The 21,471-nt window shown below is 39.0% G+C and overlaps 1 protein-coding gene and 1 non-coding gene across 2 annotated transcripts; both read right to left on the bottom strand.

The window, feature by feature from the left end:
- Positions 1 to 37: 37 nt before the first annotated feature.
- On the bottom strand, positions 38 to 2,072 carry LOC112085100. The gene is made up of 5 exons (XM_024154024.1): positions 1,683 to 2,072; positions 1,381 to 1,510; positions 987 to 1,274; positions 725 to 896; positions 38 to 611 (listed from the first exon to the last, which is right to left on the bottom strand). Exons 3-5 carry the CDS (start codon positions 1,200 to 1,202, stop codon positions 157 to 159), a joined length of 843 nt encoding a protein of 280 aa, XP_024009792.1. The 5' UTR covers positions 1,203 to 1,274; positions 1,381 to 1,510; positions 1,683 to 2,072; the 3' UTR covers positions 38 to 156.
- A 7,018-nt stretch (positions 2,073 to 9,090) lies between these two features.
- LOC112085864 lies at positions 9,091 to 9,198 on the bottom strand. Its single transcript, XR_002899151.1, has one exon. It is a non-coding gene; the product is annotated as a small nucleolar RNA R71 (small nucleolar RNA).
- Positions 9,199 to 21,471: the final 12,273 nt, after the last annotated feature.

Genomic DNA, 21,471 nt, shown 5'->3' with positions numbered 1-21,471 from the left:
TACATGCAGTCAACAAAAACTTATATATAAGCACCATTTGCCTTAAAATTAAAAGCATAATAATACTAATAATGTATTACAACATCAAAATAAAAACATTGTTCCCAAAACATTAGCAAATACAATGGTTACCATATTAGCAAACAGTAGTCAAGTTCACAACCATTGCCCAAAAACACAATAAAGGAGATATTCAAAATGAGTTTGAAAAAGATGAGCCGCTGAAGCATCGTTTGGAGGAGTGGTTGAAGCAACGTTTGGAGCACCACCGGTTGCAGCAGCTGTTGGAGCAGGGGTTGGAGGTGAAGACGTGGGAACAGAGTTAGCAGCCTTGAAGTCCAAGAACCTTGGATCAGTTTCACTTAGATACCTTTCGAGCAATGTCAATTGCTCGATCTTGGCTTGTTGGGCAGCTACAACCTTGGTAAGTTCTGCTTCACGCCTTGCATTCTCAGCCACCTGTTCTTCTATCTTTTGTTGAGCTTGTTGTAACTGATCTTGCAGAGTGTTGAATGCAAAAGTGCTTCCAGAGTACTTCCTTTTGCCATTGACATGCGACTGAGAGAGGCTTCCTACACCATAAGGTCTTCCTCTCTCATTGGTGAAAGTCACTGGCAAAAAAAGAAGAGTCATTGAGTTTGAAAACCAAACAAACAAACCATAACTGACAACACAAAAAGCAAACAAAAACAAGAGCATACCTGAAGACGAGGAGGAGACGTACCATCAGATGTGCCCAAGTTGTCTGTCCAGAGCTCACCAAACTTGGCTTCCAAGTTCTTCTTATAGGTTTCAGCTACAGTCTGAGCCTTTCGGTCAACATAAGTGCCATCTTTTCTGGTATGAGTCTTGATGAAAACTTCACCAAGACTCACCGGTCTTCCCAATTCCTCCTCCTGAAATGATATAAATAAAATGGGCAATGAAAGAGTTAACAATGGCTAAGGGTTACAGGATTGAATACTAAAACATTTGAAGATACATACCATCTCTTGTTGGATTTGAAGATATGACTTCTGTCCTGATAAGTGTATAGGCGGACCTAGACCTCCACGTTCAGACATCCAAGCCGATGATGTTGTCGCTCTCCTCTCTCTACAGTCTTTAGTGTCCCTGGCTTTGGTCATCTTTTCCCATGGTGTATCGCCAATCCAGTTCGGCTGCTCCCGAGAAGTCCTACAGGTACTCACCATGTCTTTCATCCGGCGTTGACAGATAGCTTCAAAATGCTCTTGAACCACACCGGTTATTAAAGGATCCCAGGTGTGGGTTTTCTACAATGACAATAGATAAGATGATGTTAGTAAGTAATAACAAGAGATTAGCTATTAGAGAGTAAGCAATAACCAAACAAAACTAAATGAAAAGATAGAACATTACCGCAAACTCCACGAAGTATCTTTCCTGTCTGTCCCGAGGCACACAAGTCCAACTATAGAATGGACCATCAAACTTGTTTGTGAAGATTTTAGTAATCTTCCAAGTCAATGAAGACTTGTCACGACCAAATCTAGTAAGACATGAAACAATGATTAATCAGATACACATACCAATAATATGAATCAACACAAATGAACACAAACAAAGGGAAATGAAACAACACAAATAGAGGCATAAACCTTTCAAACAAAAACCCATCGACTCATTAAAATTCAAAGATGAGCAAGGTAACTGAATTATACCATGTTGTATTTGGCTTTGGAGTGGGAGAGAGGACCGTCGTATACTCTTCCCGGCCAGGCTTCGTGAGCAGTGCATTTAGGATTCTCAGCTGGTCTTCTGCGAGGTTTGCAGTGCATTCTAAAAGGAAGCTTCTTCACTGGAACTCTGAGCTTCAGCGGACCGAGCAGTTTGAGCTTGAGAGGATTGAGAGGTCCTTGGAGATGCTCCTTGGTGAGATAATGGAGAGGTACGATGCTGAGATACCGGAGAGTTGTCCTGGTGAAGCTGTTGAGAGGTGCGACGGTTTGACTGCTGAGAGGTGGGAGGTTGAGAGTCTGAGCTGTGGTTTTGAGGCTGTTGAGTCTGTGAGTGGAAAAGCCGTTGCGGTGGTGGATACTCCCTCACATGCGAGTAGGTGGGGACTAGCGGTTTTCAGTCGCCGGAGTGAATTCATACTGAGATGGAAGAGGCGACCGAGTTCTCCCTTTCGACGCACCTCCTCGTGATTTCTTCTTTCTATTCCCAGGCATCGATACAGATTAAGAGAGCGTAATCGGGTAGAATAGACAGAAATTGGGTTTAAGTTTGAGATTGAAGAGACAAGAGACAAAGATCGAAGAGAGATTCAGGTGTTTGGGGAAAAGATTGAAGAGGGATTAGAGAAATTGGGGTTCGGGAGTTAGAGGAATTGTGAGAATTGGGGATTTTGGCTCGATGATTTGGGGGCAATTAGTCGGCCTTAGGCTTTAATTGGGCCTGATTTCGTAGTTAGTTAATTGGGCCTTTTAGTCGTCAATTGGTCGTGATTCAGTTGCAAAATGCTATTAATTATTAAACAAGATCAACATAGTATATTATACAACTTATTTGGTACATAGTTATTATTCAAATTCGAAAAATACAAAAAAACAATGATTCACACAATCTAGTAAGGTTCTTCTTCATTATCCTCATCATCATCTGAAGAGGACAAATTACATTGAAATTCATCCTCTGGTTCTGCATCTCCAACGTCGAAATCAAGATTTATCAGATTCACTCTGTGCACTCGATTATCGACCACGAGATCCTCAAATGTAGTCAGCATGACAGCATCATCATTAATTTCTTGCAATAGAGTGGTTCTTTGTTTTCATATTCTACGGATATATTTCCTCTCGGATTTATTTCTAAAACGTTAAGCCACAACTGTTTTGGTCTCCTCCGATATGGGTACGTGATGAAACAAACTTGGTCCGCTTGAGAAGTTGTGAAATAAAAGGGTATAGAAATGTCAATAACTATATATAATAAATATAAGTATATTTATATATATACATATATACCTAGAATAAATGGTTCATATTTATTATATCTTCTCGATGAAAGAACATCAACGATGCCCCCATTACTCTTTCGAGTGCCTCTACCAATAACAGGGTCATATCAGGTACACTTAAAAAGTGTAATTTTCAAATTGACCATTCCCTCATACTCGAGTTGTATGATATCAGTTAAGGTCCCATAGAAATCAGCATCATCAGATGCATCCGTATAATTTTCTCCTTTGACACACACCCCATAATTACATGTCTTCCGTCCTATATCGTGATTCTGCGTATGAAACAAATATCCTCGGGTAAAATTGATAGGCCAGGTTTTTGCCTTATTCACGGGTCTGTGCACTACTTCTTGAACCCAAATAGGAAAAGGATTTGTGACATTCCAATAAGTAACCTGCACACATATGTATAAAATTTATTATTTTTTAATATAATAAATTCAAAGGAGAAAATTATAGTTAGACTTACATAGTCTTTCACCCATGAAGGATACTCGTCAGCTCGTTTTGCGGAAACGTCTTTTTCAGAAAGTGTTGGATATTTGGCAGAGATATAATCTTCAAAAATACTATGTATAAATCAACATATAGTTAGTATAAAACTAATGGTAGATTATATTAAAACATAAACTGAAAAATGCTAAATTATATATACCTTTCAAAAGGCTGAAAGTATTCACAATTTCGCAAAAAATATGCATGTGCAATTTGATGGTCTTTCTCTGAAAGCCATATTTCATGCATTTGGCTACTTGAACGACCTATGTGAGTAAATATTTCAGGAACTCCAGGGACATCAAATACGGGGACTTCACATTGATCGAATCTTTGTTAACCTGGCCAATTTAATAAAAACTGATTTAAATTAAGCAAAGTGGACATATTTGCATTTTTGAAATAAATTAAGAATTTACCTTGATTTCGTTTGTATATTTGAAGCAAAGTAATGCTCTGTGAAATAAGTTATCTCGTCACTGATATATGATTCAACAAGCGATCCTGACGCATATCTTTTGTTCTTTGCTTTTGCCTTCAACTTTTTGAAAAATCTTCCAAAAGGATATATCCATCTATACTGCACAGGGCCTCCTAATTCAGCTTTGTAGGGGAGATGTATGGGGAGGTGCTCCATCACGTCAAAAAATGAGGGTGGAAAGATCTTTTCCAAATTGCACAAGATCAAAACTATGTTCTGTTTCAGAATTCTTACGGGTCTTTTTGCAAAGTTCTAGAACATAAGTCACGGAAGAATCCTCCAATCCCTAAAATATTCAAACTCAAGTGGTTAATATAATATATTGTAATTATACTTAATTGTAAATTAAACTGATTTGAATTAAAACAAAGTACCCGATAATGCAAGATGGACATAGCCAAAGTTCTGCAAAGATAAATGGAAGTAGCCGCTCCATAAAAACATGGCAGTCATGACTCTTCATGCCTGAAAACTTTCCTTTCTCTATATCAGCACAACTTGCTCAGTCTGCCGCATGACCGTCTCGGAATTGTACCATTTTCACGCATTCCAATAATTGTTTTCTATCAGCTTCTTCCAATGTGTATACAGGAAAAGGTGCTTCACCATTCGCATCAACGTGTAAGTGAGCTCGATCACAGAATCGTTCTATATCCAATCTTGACTTGATTGTGTCTTTCGATCTACCCGCCACACTCATAAGAGTATTGATGATGTTGTCAAAAAAATTCTTCTCTATATACATCACATCATGATTATGTCGGAGATTGAGGTCCGTCCAGTACAGCAACTCCCAAAATATGCTTTCTTTGTGCTAGTTATGCCACTTCCCATATCCAGCCTTCTTTTTTTCATGACCATTTCCACCGCACTCCGACGTTTTTCCTGGCTTGACAGATTCTATCCGCTCGGTATAAATTTGCTCACCGTTCAAAGACTCTGGTGGATACTCATTGATAGCGTGTCTACCCTTCAAAAAGTCTTTTCTATTTTTCCTTAATGGATTACCCTGAGGAAGAAACCTTCTGTGACAGTCAAACCAACACGTCTTCCTTTCATTTGGCAGTTAAAAAGCCTTTGTGTCTTCCATGCAAATTGGACAAGACAATCTACCGTGGGTTGTCCATCCAGATAACATACCATACGCCGGAAAGTCGCTTATCGTCCACATCAACACAGCTCCTAATTTGAAATTTTGATTCAAGGATACATCATATGCATCTACTCCAACTGACCATAATTCTTTTAACTCCTCGATAAGTGGGCGGAGGAAGATATCAAGACTAGCTCGCGCATGATTTAGCCCAGAATTCAATATTGTAAGGAATAAGTACTCTGTCTTCATGCACATGCCAGGGGGTAAATTATAAGGACTCAAGATCACGGGCCATAGAGAATGATTGTGAGACATGCCAAAAGATTGAACCCATCTGTACATAATCCAAGATAAACGTTACCGGATTCTTCGGCAAACCCGGGATGTAGATCTTGAAAATATCTCCACTCTGCAGCATCAGAGGGATGACACATTTCTCCTTCCTTTGCTTGGTGCTCAGCATGCCATCTCATTGCCGCTGCCGTCTTCTTGCTCTGATACACTCTCTTCAATCTGTTGGCAATAGGTAAATACCACTTACGACTATATGGTATTCTAGTTCGTGATCGTCGTTGACCTTCGTTCGGCTTATACCTTGGTGCTTGACAAAATTTCCATTCCTCCCACATTTCATCTTCTTTCCAGAAGATCATATAATTGTTAATACAAACATAAATTTTATGAAATGGGAGGCCTAAATTTCCCATCAGTTTCTCTGTCTCGTAATTTGAACTGGTTGCCTGATTCCCATCAGGTAGATACTCGGTAAACAAAGAAGCCCATGAATCCACACACTTTTCACTCATATTATAATCTACCTTATTTGCATGAACCGAGCAGCTAAAGATAACTACGAGTGGCCTTCACGACAACCATCATATAACAGTTTTTTTCCAGCATCTTACAGGTTGTAAAACTTTTGGGAATGGTTATGTACAGGTTCTTCTACATTCTAATAATTATCATCTTGATGATAATTATCATGAAATGCATCATTCACCATATGCATATAACTATTTTCAGCAATATGACCCATTTGATCTTTTTCACTCCCACTTATATGAGTTGTATCAACATAACTAGTTCCATAATCCAGATCAGTAATTTCTTCTCCATGCTTATACCAAATATAATAATCCGGCATAAACCCTTTACTATAAAGATGATTCCAAATTTTTCTAAAAATTTGTTGTTTTTGCAAACACTATAAGGGCAGTAAAACTTACCACCGTTGCTTTGTGTTAGAGGCTGATTATTTGCAAAGTTCATGAATTGATCCACCCCTGCTACGAACTCAGCCGAGAAATTCCCCGTCTCTTCATCGATCCTCTTATACATCCATTCTCTATAATTGTGATTTCCCGACATTTTGTTAAAAACTCGTTTTTTTCACTCAAAGATTTTTTCCTCTCATTTTCTTGTTTATTGTTTCTGGTTTATCCGAATGAAGAGAAGAACGATGAGTAAGCCGTATATATAGCTATTTTTCGGACTGTTTTGCGACTGTCCTCCGACTGTTTTACGACTACAAATTATAGTCGTAAATAGTAGATACACCAACCACAAAATGTATAACACGTGTTTTAATTTTTGCGATTCGCCGCAAATGTCGCTTTTTAGTCGCAAAAGAACGACTGTTTTACGACTGCGATTTTCTGACTACATATGAGTCGCAAATTAGTCGTCACTTAGCGACTAATTTGCAACTAGTTCTTTTGGTCGCTATTTGACGATGATAACACCGTATTTTGACCACTTTTATGGATCATAATTGTATCTTATGCAGGTGTTTTAACTCTGTTTTCAATGTTTTTAAAGTGTTTTCAATGATTTAGAGTTTCAAAAGACTTTACAGGAAACTTGGGCAAAAGATATGCAATTTGGAACAAATGAGCAATTTTGGATAAATGCAGACCGTCAGAAGTATGACAAGCGATGAAGACCTTCTCACCGTCCGATAAACCCCAAAATTTGAGACAACATAGAGGATCCAAACAGATATCTAATGCACTTGGTTTGGAGACAATCCAACGGTTAGATCTTCAGATACTCCCGATGCAAGAATGACAGAAAATGCAGTTCCGGAAGAGAGCAAGTGTCGGGACCGCGGCCAACACCCATTTTCCCGCGGGTAGAACCACCGCGACCGCGGACTTTGGTCGTTCGCTTTCCCGATGACTTAATTAAAGCCCAGATCAATTCCCTTCGTTATTTTTGAAGCCCTAAGTGTCCAGAACCACCCCAGAAGCTATAAATACCCCCTTTAGGTCATTCCTAAAGGTGTGGAGACGACATAAGATAGAAAGAGAGAGAGATTTCGTGTGGGTTCCTCACAAACCCTAGGTGGCCGCCGCCTTTGAAGGAGGAGCCGTCGAGGAGAGCATCATCGCGCCTCCACCTGCGATTCCGTTCTTCGTTCTTCTTCCCCGTTTTCTTTAGTTTCCTGCACTTTCAATTTCGTTTATGATGCTTTGTTACAATATGTTTGAGTAGTTAACCAGTTGGGTTTAAAGGGATTTTTCAAAGGGAATTTCATGTGTCTTTGCTTATGAATCGATAGATTTAGGATTTATAATCTTCTAGATGTTCTTCGTTTGCCTTTAATCTTACTGCGTGATTCTTTGCTGGCCACTTAGAAGCCGAACTGATATGATATGTTGCGAAAGCTTTCATTGATTGTCTGAACTAGGGTGAAACGAGCAATTCTTCTATAGGAGTGGAAACCAACCTGTAGTTGAGTTGTGAATATTGATGAGTCTTGTTCTGCTATTGCATCTTCTCCCTTCCAGAATCAGAGTGGAAACCTACTGATTAGGGTTGCGAGATAGTTGTTTAGTGCTGCGAAAGTAGGCTATTCATACTTTCGTGCCTCGAGTTCTAGAACATACGTAGTTGATTACCTTTATCACTTGTTTAAAATCGACCTAGCATAGACTATGAACCCCTGCGAAAACCCCTTGATGCCCAACGTTTGTCTTTAATTGTTTACAACCTTCAATTTAGTTCGTTTTGCATTCGCTTATTACTTGCTTACATTCGCTTTTGTTTAATCGATTTTACTTGCTTTGATTTGCCTTCATTTTCAATCGCTATTTACTTGTTTCCATTTTCCTTAGTTAATCGCTTTTTATTTGCTTTAGTTGCTTTCGTTTTTATTTGCTTTTACTTGCCTAGCTTTCTAGTTTAGATTTAGTGACAACCAAAAACCCAAAACCAAAACCCTTTTAGTTCTAATCTGATTTAAGCGTTGCAGTGAATTCGTACTAAAACAACTAAGTCTCTGTGGATCGATACCCTAAGTACTACAGCGCACATCTATGCACTTGCAGACATTTAGGGGTTATAAATTTAAAACCTGAAGCTTAGTAAAACGAAAAACAACCAACCCCGTTTACAACCCGCATCAAGTTTTTGGCGCCGTTGCCGGGGACTTAAATTTGTTTCGTTGCGAATCCCAGCTTAAATCCATTAGAACACTTGTTTATTTTTACTTTTTCTTTTGATTTTTTCAGGTTTCTCTGAGATGAGAGACCGGGAACATGTTCCCGGAACTCTTGGTGATCCACCAAATCGTGTGGATGGTGATCCAAGCGATGATGACCTGACTGGTGATGAGTTTGAAGAACCGATTTATGATGACAATGAGCTAATCGGATCGGTCAAACACAAAGATGATGATGAACTGATTGGAAGTTTCCATTCACTCGAAAAATTCATGGGAGATCGAAGAGCTATTCAACCAGCCTTACCTGAGGATGGCAAAACCGAAATTAAGGTACCCGATATCCATTTAGTTCAACAAAATCAATTCTCTGGTTATTCATTCGAAAACCCGATAGACCATATCGAGACGTTCGAAGAATTATGTGCAACCATTACAGCAAATGGGGATTACCACAAGTGTAGTCCTTTCCCATTCTCTCTTAGAGATAGGGCCAGCAAATGGCTAAAATCTCTGCCACCTGCTTCACTAAAAACGTGGGCAGCGTGTAAAACTGCTTTCCTAAATGGTTTTTACAGTAGAAATCTTGCAAATCTCTTAAGAAAGAAGATAAGAACTTTTACACAAAAAGAAGATGAAGATCTTTTAGATACTTGGGAAAGATATAGGGAATACCAAAGAGATTGTCCACACCATGGATATGCCGAGAAATACCTGCTAAGTATCTTCTATCTCGGTATAACTCCAGAGTTACGACACTCTTTCGACATAGCAAGTAATGGAGATTTCACAACTAGATCTGTAGAAGATGCTCACGTTTTCATTAAAAATTTAGGAAACAGCATCCGAAATCAAGTAACCTTTGGTAATTCTGCACTTCCTGCGAAGAAAGAAGAAATTTCGGAAGTTATAAAGTGTCTCCGTCACATAATGAGTCATCTTGGATTGCAACAACCAAAAAAGGCACACAATACGTGTAACTTTGAAAGTTGGGACAACCCAATGAATTCTTATGATCAAGGGATGGTGAACACTGCAGAAGTTTATCAAATTCAAGATTTTCCATTCGTTTCTGATCACCGCAGGTCCATTCATCCGGACCGCGGCCAAGCAAGGTTTCACCACAGTCGTGCTGGTTCTGACCGCGGCCAAGACATGATTCACCGCGGTCGTGAGCCTTCTGACCGCGGGAAATTGTCTTCTGAACTTGCCTGGACACCACCTTGCGAACCAATCTCGGCTATTCAATCTAATCCTGTTCCATATCCAAGTTTTCCCTCTTCTGAAGCTGAAAACCTAAACAAAAAGAATTTTGAGCTTGAAAAATCTGTGTCTAAAGAGATTAGTGATCTTAGATCTGAACTAAAAGAGATGCAGAAGGATTTCGATGAAAGATTATCCACCCTCCTTAGCATAATGGCCAAAACTAATTCTAAAAACTTAGAAAAATCTGAAAAGGAGCCAAGTGAAAATTCTTTCGAAAGCTCAAGTGAAGCAGATCCCTCCGATGATGTGAAAGCTATCACACTTAGGAGGGGATTAGCTTACAAAGAGCCTGAATTTCCTAGAGATCCCGAAGATGAGAAAAAGGGTAAGGAAAAAGAGAAAGAAAAAGAAAGAATCACGAATGAAGATGTTGAAAAAGAAGTGGTAGGAGAAAAGGATGGAGAAGAAGTAAGAGAAGATTCATCCCGGGAAATCCTCGGAGAAGACCCGATCCCACCTCCACCAACTCGTGTCTACAAACCTAAACCTCCATATCCTAGAGCCTTAAAAAGCCCCTAAGAAAGAGAAAGAAAAAGCTAAGCTGAAAGAGTTTATCGATCAATTAAATGTGAGATTACCTTTTGTAGAAGCTTGTGCTATGATTCCTGCTTTAAGAAAATACATGAAGGGTATTCTAACAAATTCTTTAACTCTTGAAGAAGGTGTTATGATGATAACCCATGAATGTAGTTCTATCTTGCAAAGCCGAATCCCTGAAAAGAAAAATGATCCTGGAAGCTTTGTACTTTCATGCACCATCAATGATGTAGCTTTTGAGCGTGCTTTCTGTGATTTAGGTTCTAGCATAAACATGATGCCTCTTTCAGTAGCAAAACGCTTAGGACATCACACTTTCAAGCCCACTAAGATTTCTTTAGTACTAGCTGATCGTTCCATTAGACAACCTGTAGGTATCTTAGTAGATGTTCCCGTCGAAATCGAAAAATGTTCCATACCAACCAATTTCGTAGTTCTAGAACTAGAAAAAGAACCTAAGGATCCACTTATTCTTGGACGACCATTCCTATCTACAGCTGGAGCCATAATCAATGTTCCTGAAGGAAAAATTGACCTTCATCTAGCCGGCCTAGTTATGCAATTTGACATGAACAAAAGTTTCGATAAACCGACATTGGATGGTAAAATTTGTTGGGTTGATGAGTTAGACGGAATTATTGAGGAAGTCTATGAAGATCTGCTTCTAGATGACCCTTTAAGTGTCACGCTTTCACCCGCAAAATATGAACGCAATTTCCTTGAAGGAATTTCGAGTGAATGCGCACGTATGCTTGATAAGTCCGAAACTTATAGGAAACCTATAAACTATCTAGATCTTAAGGACCAAACAAACATTCCTACACCTCCTAAAGACACTGCCGCATCAATTAATGATCCTTGGAGCGAGCTTAAAGCCCCTAAAGTCGAGCTTAAACCTCTTCCCGTCGGACTTAAGTACGCTTTCCTTGGACCAAATTCTACTTATCCTGTCAAAATAAACTCTGGTTTGACGGACGAAGAAACCACAATGCTGTTGACTGAGCTGAGAAAGCATAGAAAAGCCTTAGGATATTCAATTGATGACATACCTGGAATCTCTCCAGATCTTTGTATGCACAAGATAAATCTAGAGGATAATGCTAAAAACTCAATAGAAAGTCAAATGAGACTGAACCCTAATCTCATGGATGTTGTCAAGAAGGAGATTATGAAGCTTTTAGAAGCTGGAATAATCTTTCCTATCTCAGATAGCACTTGGGTTAGACCAGTTCATGTTGTTCCAAAGAAAGGAGGAGTCACTGTCATTAAAAATGATAAAGATGAAATGATCGCTACAAGAACAGTAAATGGACATCGTATGTGCATCGATTACCAGAAACTGAATGCAGCAACTAGGAAAGATCATTTTCCACTTCCCTTCATAGATCAAATGCTAGAAAGATTAGCTAATCATCCCTACTATTGCTTTCTTGATGGATACTCCGGATTTTTCCGAATTCCTATTCGCCCGGAGGATCAAGAAAAAACGACATTCACTTGTCCATATGGCACGTTCGCTTACAGACGTATGCCTTTTGGATTGTGTAATGCACCTGCTACCTTCCAGCGGTGCATGATGTCGATCTTCACAGATTTTATTGAGGATTTCATGGAAGTATTCATGGACGATTTCTCTGTCTATGGATCTTCTTTTGAAAAATGCTTAGGCAACCTTGGTAAAGTTCTGCAAATATGTGAAGATAAGCATTTAGTATTAAATTGGGAAAAATGTCATTTCATGGTACGAGACGGAATAGTGCTTGGGCACAGAATTTCCGGAAACGGTATTGAAGTTGACAAAGCTAAAATCGAAGTCATGACCAGCCTACAACCTCCCACAAATGTAAAAAGCATCCGTAGTTTCTTAGGAAACGCAGGATTCTATAGGCGATTCATAAAAGATTTTTCTCAAATAGCTAGACCTCTTACGCGTTTGATTTGCAAAGAAACGAACTTCGAGTTCGATGATGAGTGCTTAGCCGCGTTTCATAAGATCAAACAAGCTCTTGTCTCCGCCACTGTCATGCAAGCACCTGATTGGGAACTCCCATTCGAAATCATGTGTGATGCAAGTGACTATGCAATCGGAGCAGTGCTTGGCCAACGAAAAGATAAGAAACTGCACGTAATCTACTACGCAAGCAGAACTCTAGAAGAAGCTCAATGCAATTATGCTACAACAGAGAAAGAACTTCTAGCTGTCGTATTTGCATTTGAGAAATTCCGTTCTTATCTCGTAGGATCTAAGGTCATAGTTCATACTGATCATGCTGCAATCAAGTATTTAATGTCTAAGAAAGACGCTAAACCTCGGTTGATAAGATGGATCCTCCTACTGCAAGAATTCGATATCAAAATTAGAGATCGAAAAGGAGCAGATAATGGAGTTGCAGACCATCTTTCACAAATTCGAGTTGAAGAAAGATTGCCTCTAAATGACATTTTGCCAGAAGAAAACATCTATGCGATAGATACTACCCCCAATGCCAATACCGCACCACCACGTCCTCTAATGCGACAAGCAGATGCTTTCAACACCCCATGGTTTAGGCACATAGCAAATTACTTAGCAGCTGATGTAGAGCCCCCACAATTTTTCGGGTATAGGAAGAAAAAGTTCCTGAAAGACATAAGACATTATTTTTGGGATGAACCCTATCTCTATAAGAGATGTGCTGATGAGTTATTCCGAAGATGCGTGGTTGAAGAAACCAAAGACGAAAGAGAAGTGATGTTTTTGATTGATCCATCATCGGCCAATGATGAGACCAAGGAGTGTCACGACCCCGGTTAAGTCTAATCGAGCAACAATGTCAAGCTAATGACTTGAAACAAGCGCTTAGTGGGAGGCAACCCACTTGGTATGTTATCTATTTCCCTTTGACTTTTATTTTCTATTTCCATTGCTTTGTTTCTGTTTCATTTAATTTCAGGTTTTCAATAAGGAAGAATAAATAAAAAAGACGAGCAGCACTCTCCAGCACGATAAGTTCACTTAAACCTTTCAACATTTCTATTTTCTTTACCATTATTTCCAAGATTTATCACACTGAGGACAGTGTGAAATAAGTCTGGGGGAGGATGTTCATCCGTTACTAATGAAATTTGATTTGTTTTGAGTTTGTTTTGGACACAAAAAAATTTTCAATTTTCGAATATCGTTTTCAAAAATGTTTTTCAAAAAGTTTTCAAACCAGGAACACAGTAAACATTACTATGATGAATTAGACCAGTGTGCTTCTACGCTATTTCCTCTTTTTTTGCTCTTTTGTGATTTAGGCCTAGACTAGGCGGTAGCTAAGTACTTGCATTACGAAATCCCACCAGAGGACTTCTATTCATGGAGATTCTTTCTGACAGGATATACTAGCTCATTTTATTTGACCTTAATATTAATATTGACATTTAATTTTCTCATCATTGATTTTAGGCAGGCATCGACATACACATCTAGGACGTCTTTTACCCTCACTTTTACCACTCTTTGTCGTCCTAGATGACCAGTTTATCTTTATCTGGTACCATACCCTAAACCCAAAACCCTTGTTTTCAATCCTCGTGAATTCTCTCTTTAGTTTATATCAGCAGATATGTGCAAAAACGTCGGAGAGAAGAGGTGCGACGCAGTTTTCAGTCACTCACAAAGGAGACTGAATGGAATTGGGAAGGAAGAGTATCAGAAACATCAAGAAGCTTTACAAGACAAATCTTAACTGGTAATTTCGTGCTCTCTAAGACTCTATATCTAAAGGTGTTCCCTCTCTATTCAAAAAAAAAAAAAAAAAATGAATGAATGAAAAGAGAGAGGGAAACAAAAAGCCTAATGAGTCCTAGATTGTCGAAATTTGTGGAGCAAGAAGTATCTACTAAGCATTTATAGAGCTATGTTTTTGAAAGATTTACAAAAATCTAAGTCTGGGGGAGTTAGGAGAGAACCTGAGGAAGAAGGCCAGTAATCTATGGCAAGAAGAAAGTGACTGAAAACTGTGGATACCAACAGCTTCACTCTCTCTTGCGGTTTTGCATAATATCTTGCATTCTCCAGATCTTCAGGTAACCCGTAAACACTTTAAGCCTTACCCCTAAAATAACCCTTTTTACACCTAGCCTAGATTGCCTTGCCTTGAATTTCTTTGATGAGAACCACCGAGATTTCTAATGAATGTTAAGAGCTAGTTGACTGGAAGTTAGATCTAAGTGTGTAGATTTTCGCGTGATGGATTAACGGACTAGTTTGTTTGTATTTTGGTGAGAATTTTCTAGACTAGATCCAAATAGATGTTTCACGATAAGTTATGGTTTAGAAGGACGGTCACTGAGATATTGTTTAGTTCCTGCGATTTTTCAAAAATTTCTTTTCTGACTTAAGTTTGTTTGAGGACAAACATAAAGGTAAGTCTGGGGGAGTTGATAACACCGTATTTTGACCACTTCTATGGATCATAATTGTATCTTATGCAGGTGTTTTAACTCTGTTTTCAATGTTTTTAAAGTGTTTTCAATGTTTTAGAATTTCAAAAGACTTTACAGGAAACTTGGGCAAAAGATATGCAAATTGGAACAAATGAGCAATTTTGGATAAATGCAGACTGTCAGAAGTATGACAAGCGATGAAGACCTTCTCACTGTCTGATCACCCCCAAAATTTGAGACAACATAGAGGATCCAACCAGATTTCTAATGCACTTGGTTTGGAGACAATCCAACGTTTAGATCTTCAGATACTCCCGATGCAAGAATGACAGAAAATGCAATTCCGAAAGAGAGCAAGTGCCGGGACCGCGGCCAACACCCATTTTCCCACGGGTAGAGCCACCGCGACCACGGACTTTGGTCGTTCACTTTCCCGATGACTTAATTAAAGCCCAGATCAATTCCCTTCGTTATTTTTGAAGCCCTAAGTGTCCAGAACCACCCCAGAAGCTATAAATACCCCCTTTAGGTCATTCCTAAAGGTGTGGAGACGACATAAGATAGAAAGAGAGAGAGATTTCGGGTGGGTGCCTCACAAACCCTAGGTGGCCGCCGCCTTTGAAGGAGGAGCCGTCGAGGAAAGCATCATCGCGCCTCCACCTGCGATTCCGTTCTTCGTTCTTCTTCCCCGTTTTCTTTAGTTTCCTGCACTTTCAATTTCGTTTATGATGCTTTGTTACAATATGTTTGAGTAGTTACCCAGTTGGGTTTAAAGGGATTTTTCAAAGGGAATTTCATGTGTCTTTGCTTATGAATCGATAGATTTAGGATTTATAATCTTCTAGATGTTCTTCGTTTGCCTTTAATCTTACTGCGTGATTCTTTGCTGGCCACTTAGAAGCCGATCTGATATGATATGTTGCGAAAGCTTTCATTGATTGTCTGAACTAGGGTGAAACGAGCAATTCTTCTATAGGAGTGGAAACCTACCTGTAGTTGAGTTGTGAATATTGATGAGTCTTGTTCTGCTATTGCATCTTCTCCTTTCCATAATCAGAGTGGAAACCTACTGATTAGGGTTGCGAGAGATAGTTGTTTAGTGCTGCGAAAGTAGGCTATTCATACTTCCGTGCCTCGAGTTCTAGAACATACGTAGTTGATTACCTTTATCACTTGTTTAAAATTGACCTAGCATAGACTATGAACCCCTGCGAAAACCCCTTGATGCCCAACGTTTGTCTTTAATTGTTTACAACCTTCAATTTAGTTCGTGTTTCATTCGCTTATTACTTGCTTACATTCGCTTTTGTTTAATCGATTTTACTTGATTTGATTTGCCTTCATTTTCAATCGCTATTTACTTGTTTCCATTTGCCTTAGTTAATCGCTTTTTATTTGCTTTAGTTGCTTTCGTTTTTATTTGCTTTTACTTGCATAGCTTTCTAGTTTAGATTTAGTGACAACCAAAAACCCAAAACCAAAACCCTTTTAGTTCTAATCTGATTTAAGCATTGCAGTGAATTCGTACTGAAACAACTAAGTCTCTGTGGATCGATACCCTAAGTACTACAGCGCACATCTGTGCACTTGCAGACATTTAGGGGTTATAAATTTAAAACCCGAAGCTTAGTAAAACGAAAAACAACCAACCCCGTTTACAACCCGCATCAGGCGACGGTTTAACGACTAAATTTTCTTAGTCGTTCAATAGTCGTTAAATCGTCGGTATTTGGTCTTTACTTTTAACGACTGCGTAAATAGTCGCAACTTGGAGTCGGTATATGATGTTTTCGTGTAGTGATGGTAATCTTGTGTTTTCTTGTAGTGGTTGCAAGATATTATACAAAACCGCAAGAGAGAGTGAACCTGTTGATGTCTGTAATTTTCAGTCACTTCTTCTTGCCAAATGTTGTTGCATAATCCTTCCTCATTGGTTGTAAACAGTTACTTTTCCCAGACTTAGATGTTTTTCGGGAATCAGAAAGATAATCTCCCTAAACTCCAAGTAATCGAACCAAGGGTCACCTCAAGGATAGAATTCGATCCTCCTAGACTCTTTAAGGTTTATATTTCCTTTCCCTTCATATTTTTTTTTCTTTTATTTCCTTCTTTTTTCGGATATTATTTGTTTTTTAATGTTTTTCTGGAAGGGGAAACAACCTGAGAGAGTCTAAATGACGAAAATATACCAATGTTTTTCAGTTTTTCTGAGGCAAACCAAGTGTTCTCCTTTGTTGAATCATTCCGGTGAAATCGCAGGTCTCCGTCTTCAGTGACTGAAAAACCACGTCAATCCTCTTTCTCTCTGACGTTTTTGCACATATCTGCATATAGGACAATAAAAAACAAGAATGCATGTGGTTTGAAAAAGGCTAGGTTAGGTGGGGAACTAGCTAAAGATGAACTAGCCATTCAGGATCAACAAAGAGTGGTAAATGGATGAAGAAGTCCTGAATGTATGATTCGTTTCCCTGATCTAATGCTTCAATGAGAAAATTAAGTCAATGTTAAGTCCAACTAAGATGAGCTAGTAGATCCTGTTTATAAAGAATCTTCATGAATAGAAGTCCTCTGGTGGGAGTTCGTAGTGTAAGTACTCTAGCGACCTCATAATCTAGGCCTAATTCACAAAAAGATATAACAAGGAGATAGCGTAGAAGCACACTGGTCTAAATTATCAAAGCATTGTTTCTTATGCCCCTGGTTTGAAAACTTTTGAAAAAAATTTTGATAACTTTTTGAATAGTTTTTTTTATACGTCCAAAACAAATCAAATTTTCATTAGTAACGGATGAATATTCTCCCCCAGACTTATTTCACATTGTCCTCAGTGTGATAAAATCTAAGAAAGGATGGATAAGGAAATAGAAATTTGAAGTGTTTAGATGTACTTACCTTGCCGGAAGAATGAGTCGCGGTTGAAATGATGGCACCGCAGGTCGAAGTTTCAATGGGCCCGGAGTTATGGTCGTTTTCCGGATTATAATTTCTGCTCATCTTTTCTTCGTTCGTCTTTGTAAAAACCTGAAATTAAATGAAACAAAAACAAAGCAACAAAATAGAAAATAAAGGTCAAAGGAAAATAAGTAAAATACCGAGTGGGTTTCCTCTCACTAAGCGCTTGTTTTAAGTCGTTAGCTTGACTTGGTCGTCTTTTAGGCATTATGCGCATCTGTTAAGGCGATCGGATCTTCCTTTTCTTCTTGAATGTCTGCAAGATATGGCTTAAAACATTGTCCATTGACAGTGAAATCGCCTCCTTGACGGTTCCATAGAACCACAGCACCATAGGGTAAAACTTCTTTGATTTTGAAAGGTCTAGACCATCGTGATTTAAGCTTTCGGGGAAACAGCTTTAGACATGAGTTATAAAGTAGAACCTGTTCATTAGGTGAGAACGTCCTAGGAACTATTTTTCTTGAAACGCCTTCGTCTTCACCTTATAGATCTTAGAATTCTCATAGGCGTTATGGCCAATCTCGTCTAACTCGTTTAACTGAATCAAACGTTTTGCACCTGCTGTCTGGATGTCGTAATTCAGCTTTCTTACTGTCCATTCTGCCTTGATCTCTAACTATAATGGAAGATGACAAGCCTTACCATAAACAAGATGAAAAGGAGTAGTACCCAATGGGGTTTTGAACGCAGTTCTGTATGCCCAAAAAGCATCATCGAGCTTTGCTGACAAATCTTTTCTTGTTGGTCGTATTGTATTTTCCAAAATTCTTGAGTTTTCTATTTGATATCGCCACTTGGCCACTCGTCTGTGGGTGATAAGGTGTAGCTACCTTATGTTTACTCCATTTTTCTTCAAGAGATTCTCAAACGCTTTGTTGATGAAGTGTGAACCACCATCACTTATTACGATTCGCGGAACACCAAATCTTGGGAATATGATCGACTTGAAAATTTTCATTACTACTTTTGCGTCATTTGTGGAACTGGCTTCCACCCACTTAGACACATAGTCAACAGCAAAAATGATGTACTTGTTTCAGAAAGACGAAGGAAAATGGTCCATAAAGTTGATTCCCCAAACATAAAAAACTTCGACCTCTGGAATGAAGTTTTGTGGCATCTCATGTCGTTTGCTGATGTTCCCTTGTCTTTGGCAAGCATCACACTTAGATATGAATTTATGGGCGTCTTTGAACATGGTAGGCCAGCAATAACCAGCTTGTAAAATATTCGCTACAGTCTTGTCAGTAGCAAAGTGTCCAGCATAGTTAGATCTGTGACAGTGAAAAAGGATGCTTGGAACTTCTTCTTCGGAGATGCATCTTCAAAACAAGTTCTCTGAACACTGCTTATAAAGTTATGGTTCATCCCAAAATATCTTCTAACATCACGCAAGAATCGTGGCAATTCAACCTCTGCTGCTAGGTAATTCGCGATATGCATAAATCAAGGAAGCTCGGAAGGTTTTGCTTTTGGAGGTGGTATTGGCGTTTTTCAGGGGTGACTACTTTAGCATTACCATCTTTCTCCACATCTCCAATAAGGTTTTGAGAAGTCGATGTTGAGCTTGCATCAGGCGAGACTGTTTTGAGCTTAGATTTCTTTGATTTGCGCTAAGATTTTATTGCTTTGTGCTTAGATTTTTTTGATTCGGCAACTCCCTTAGGCTCGACTAAAGGGGCTTGTATAGAAATGTGTTGGCACCTTTCCTTGTTATCTCCAGGGTCTAAAATAAACTTCTCTTCCTTGTAGATGGTTATACTGTAAGAGCTTCAATCACTACAGACTGCAGGATAAAAAAATTCTCTTTTTGACTTTAGAAAAACAAACTCTTCGGTTGGAATAATCAACAACTGCCCCCACTGTTAATGTCCTGGGAGAGTTATTTTCCATCTCAAGAATGTGAAAATCAACAGGAACAAGACATCCTCCTATTTGCACCATCAAATCCGTTACAAAACCATATGGAATCGTGCTTGAATTATCTCCAAACTTAACAGAACCAGGAGGAGGTTTGATATCACACATCCCCAACTCGTTTGCAATTGCTTTAGACATCACATTCACATCTGATCCTGTGTCACATAGAGAGTCAAAAATTTCCACACCTTCAATTATGCATGGGAAGACAAACTTCACCGAATCATTTATCTTATGAAGCTTCCTTTGGTGTGGAACTTTGCCTATTGCATCATACTCTTCAGGAATGCTGAAGATTCAAATTCAGTGTCCTAATTGCTAGGAATAGGCGTGACCTCTCTTTCACCATCAGTGTAAATGACATTGCAACGCCACATTGGATTGTCTACAGTTTTTTCTCGGAAGATGACCATTGAAAACACCGTATTTTGAACACTTTTATGGATCATAATTATATCTTATGCAGGTGTTTTAACTCTGTTTTCAATGGTTTTTAAAGTGTTTTCAATGTTTTAGAGTTTCAAAAAACTTTACAGGAAACTTGGGCAAAATATATGCAATTTGGAACAAATGAGCAACTTTGGATAAATGCAGGCCGTCAGAAGTATGATAAGCGATGAAGATCTTCTCACCGTCCGATCACCCCCAAAATTTGAGACAACATAGAGGATCCAACCAGTTTTCTAATCACTTGGTTTGGAGACAATCCAACGGTTAGATCTTCAGATACTCCCGATGCAAGAATGACAGAAAATGCAGTTCCGGAAGAGGACCACGAGCCGGGACCGCGGCCAACACCCATTTTCCCACGGGTAGAGCCACCGCGACCGTGGAACTTGGTCGTTCACTTTCCAGACGACTTAATTAAAGCCTAGATCAATTCCTTTCGTTATTTTTGAAGCCGTAAGTGTCCAGGACCACTCCAGAAGCTATAAATACACCCTTTAGGTCATTCTAAAGGGTGTGCTCTTTTCTGTACTTAAATTTCCGTGTGAGACTCAAACCCTAGAGAGGGAGGCCGCCGTTTTAGAAGAAGGAGCCGCCGCTGGAGGAAGACATCGCGCCTCCATCTGCTTCTCCGTTCTTCGTTTTTCTTCCTTCTTTTCTTGAATTTCATCCGCTTTCAATTTCGTTTATGATGCTTTGTTACAATATGTTTGAGTAGTTACCCAGTTGGGTTTAAAGGGATTGTTCAAAGGGAATTTCATGTGTCTTTGCTTATGAATCGATAAATTTAGGATTTATAATCTTCTAGATGTTCTTCGTTTGCCTTTAATCTTACTGCGTGATTCTTTGCTGGCCACTTAGAAGCCGATCTGATATGATATGTTGCGAAAGCTTTCATTGATTGTCTGAACTAGGGTGAAACGAGCAATTCTTCTATAGGAGTGGAAACCTACCTGTGGTTGAGTTGTGAATGTTGATGAGTCTTGTTCTGCTATTGCATCTTCTCCCTTCCAGGATCAGAGTGGAAACCTACTGATCAGGGTTGCGAGAGATAGTTGTTTAGTGCTGCGAAAGTACGCTATTCATACTTCCGTGCCTCGAGTTCTAGAACATACGTAGTTAATTACCTTTATCATATGTTTAAAATCGACATAGCTTAGTCCATGAACCCCTACGAATTACCCTTGAGCCCCAACGTTTGTCTTTAATTGCTTACAACCTTCGATTTAGTTTGCTTTTCATTCGCTTGTTCTTTGTTTCAAATCGCCTCTTGTTTAATCGCCTACTACTTGCTTTCGTTTGCTTTCGTTTTTGTCAATTGCTTTTTGGTTTTTTATTGCTTTCTAGTTTAGATTTAGTGACAACCAAAACCCAAAACCAAAACCCAAATTGTTTAGTTCTAATCTGATTTAAGCATTGTCGTGAATTCGTAC

Source organism: Eutrema salsugineum, unplaced genomic scaffold (genome assembly GCF_000478725.1).
Source record: "Eutrema salsugineum unplaced genomic scaffold, Eutsalg1_0 scaffold_3, whole genome shotgun sequence".
Lineage (NCBI taxonomy): Eukaryota > Viridiplantae > Streptophyta > Magnoliopsida > Brassicales > Brassicaceae > Eutrema > Eutrema salsugineum.
This window is presented reverse-complemented; position numbering and strand designations above follow the sequence as displayed.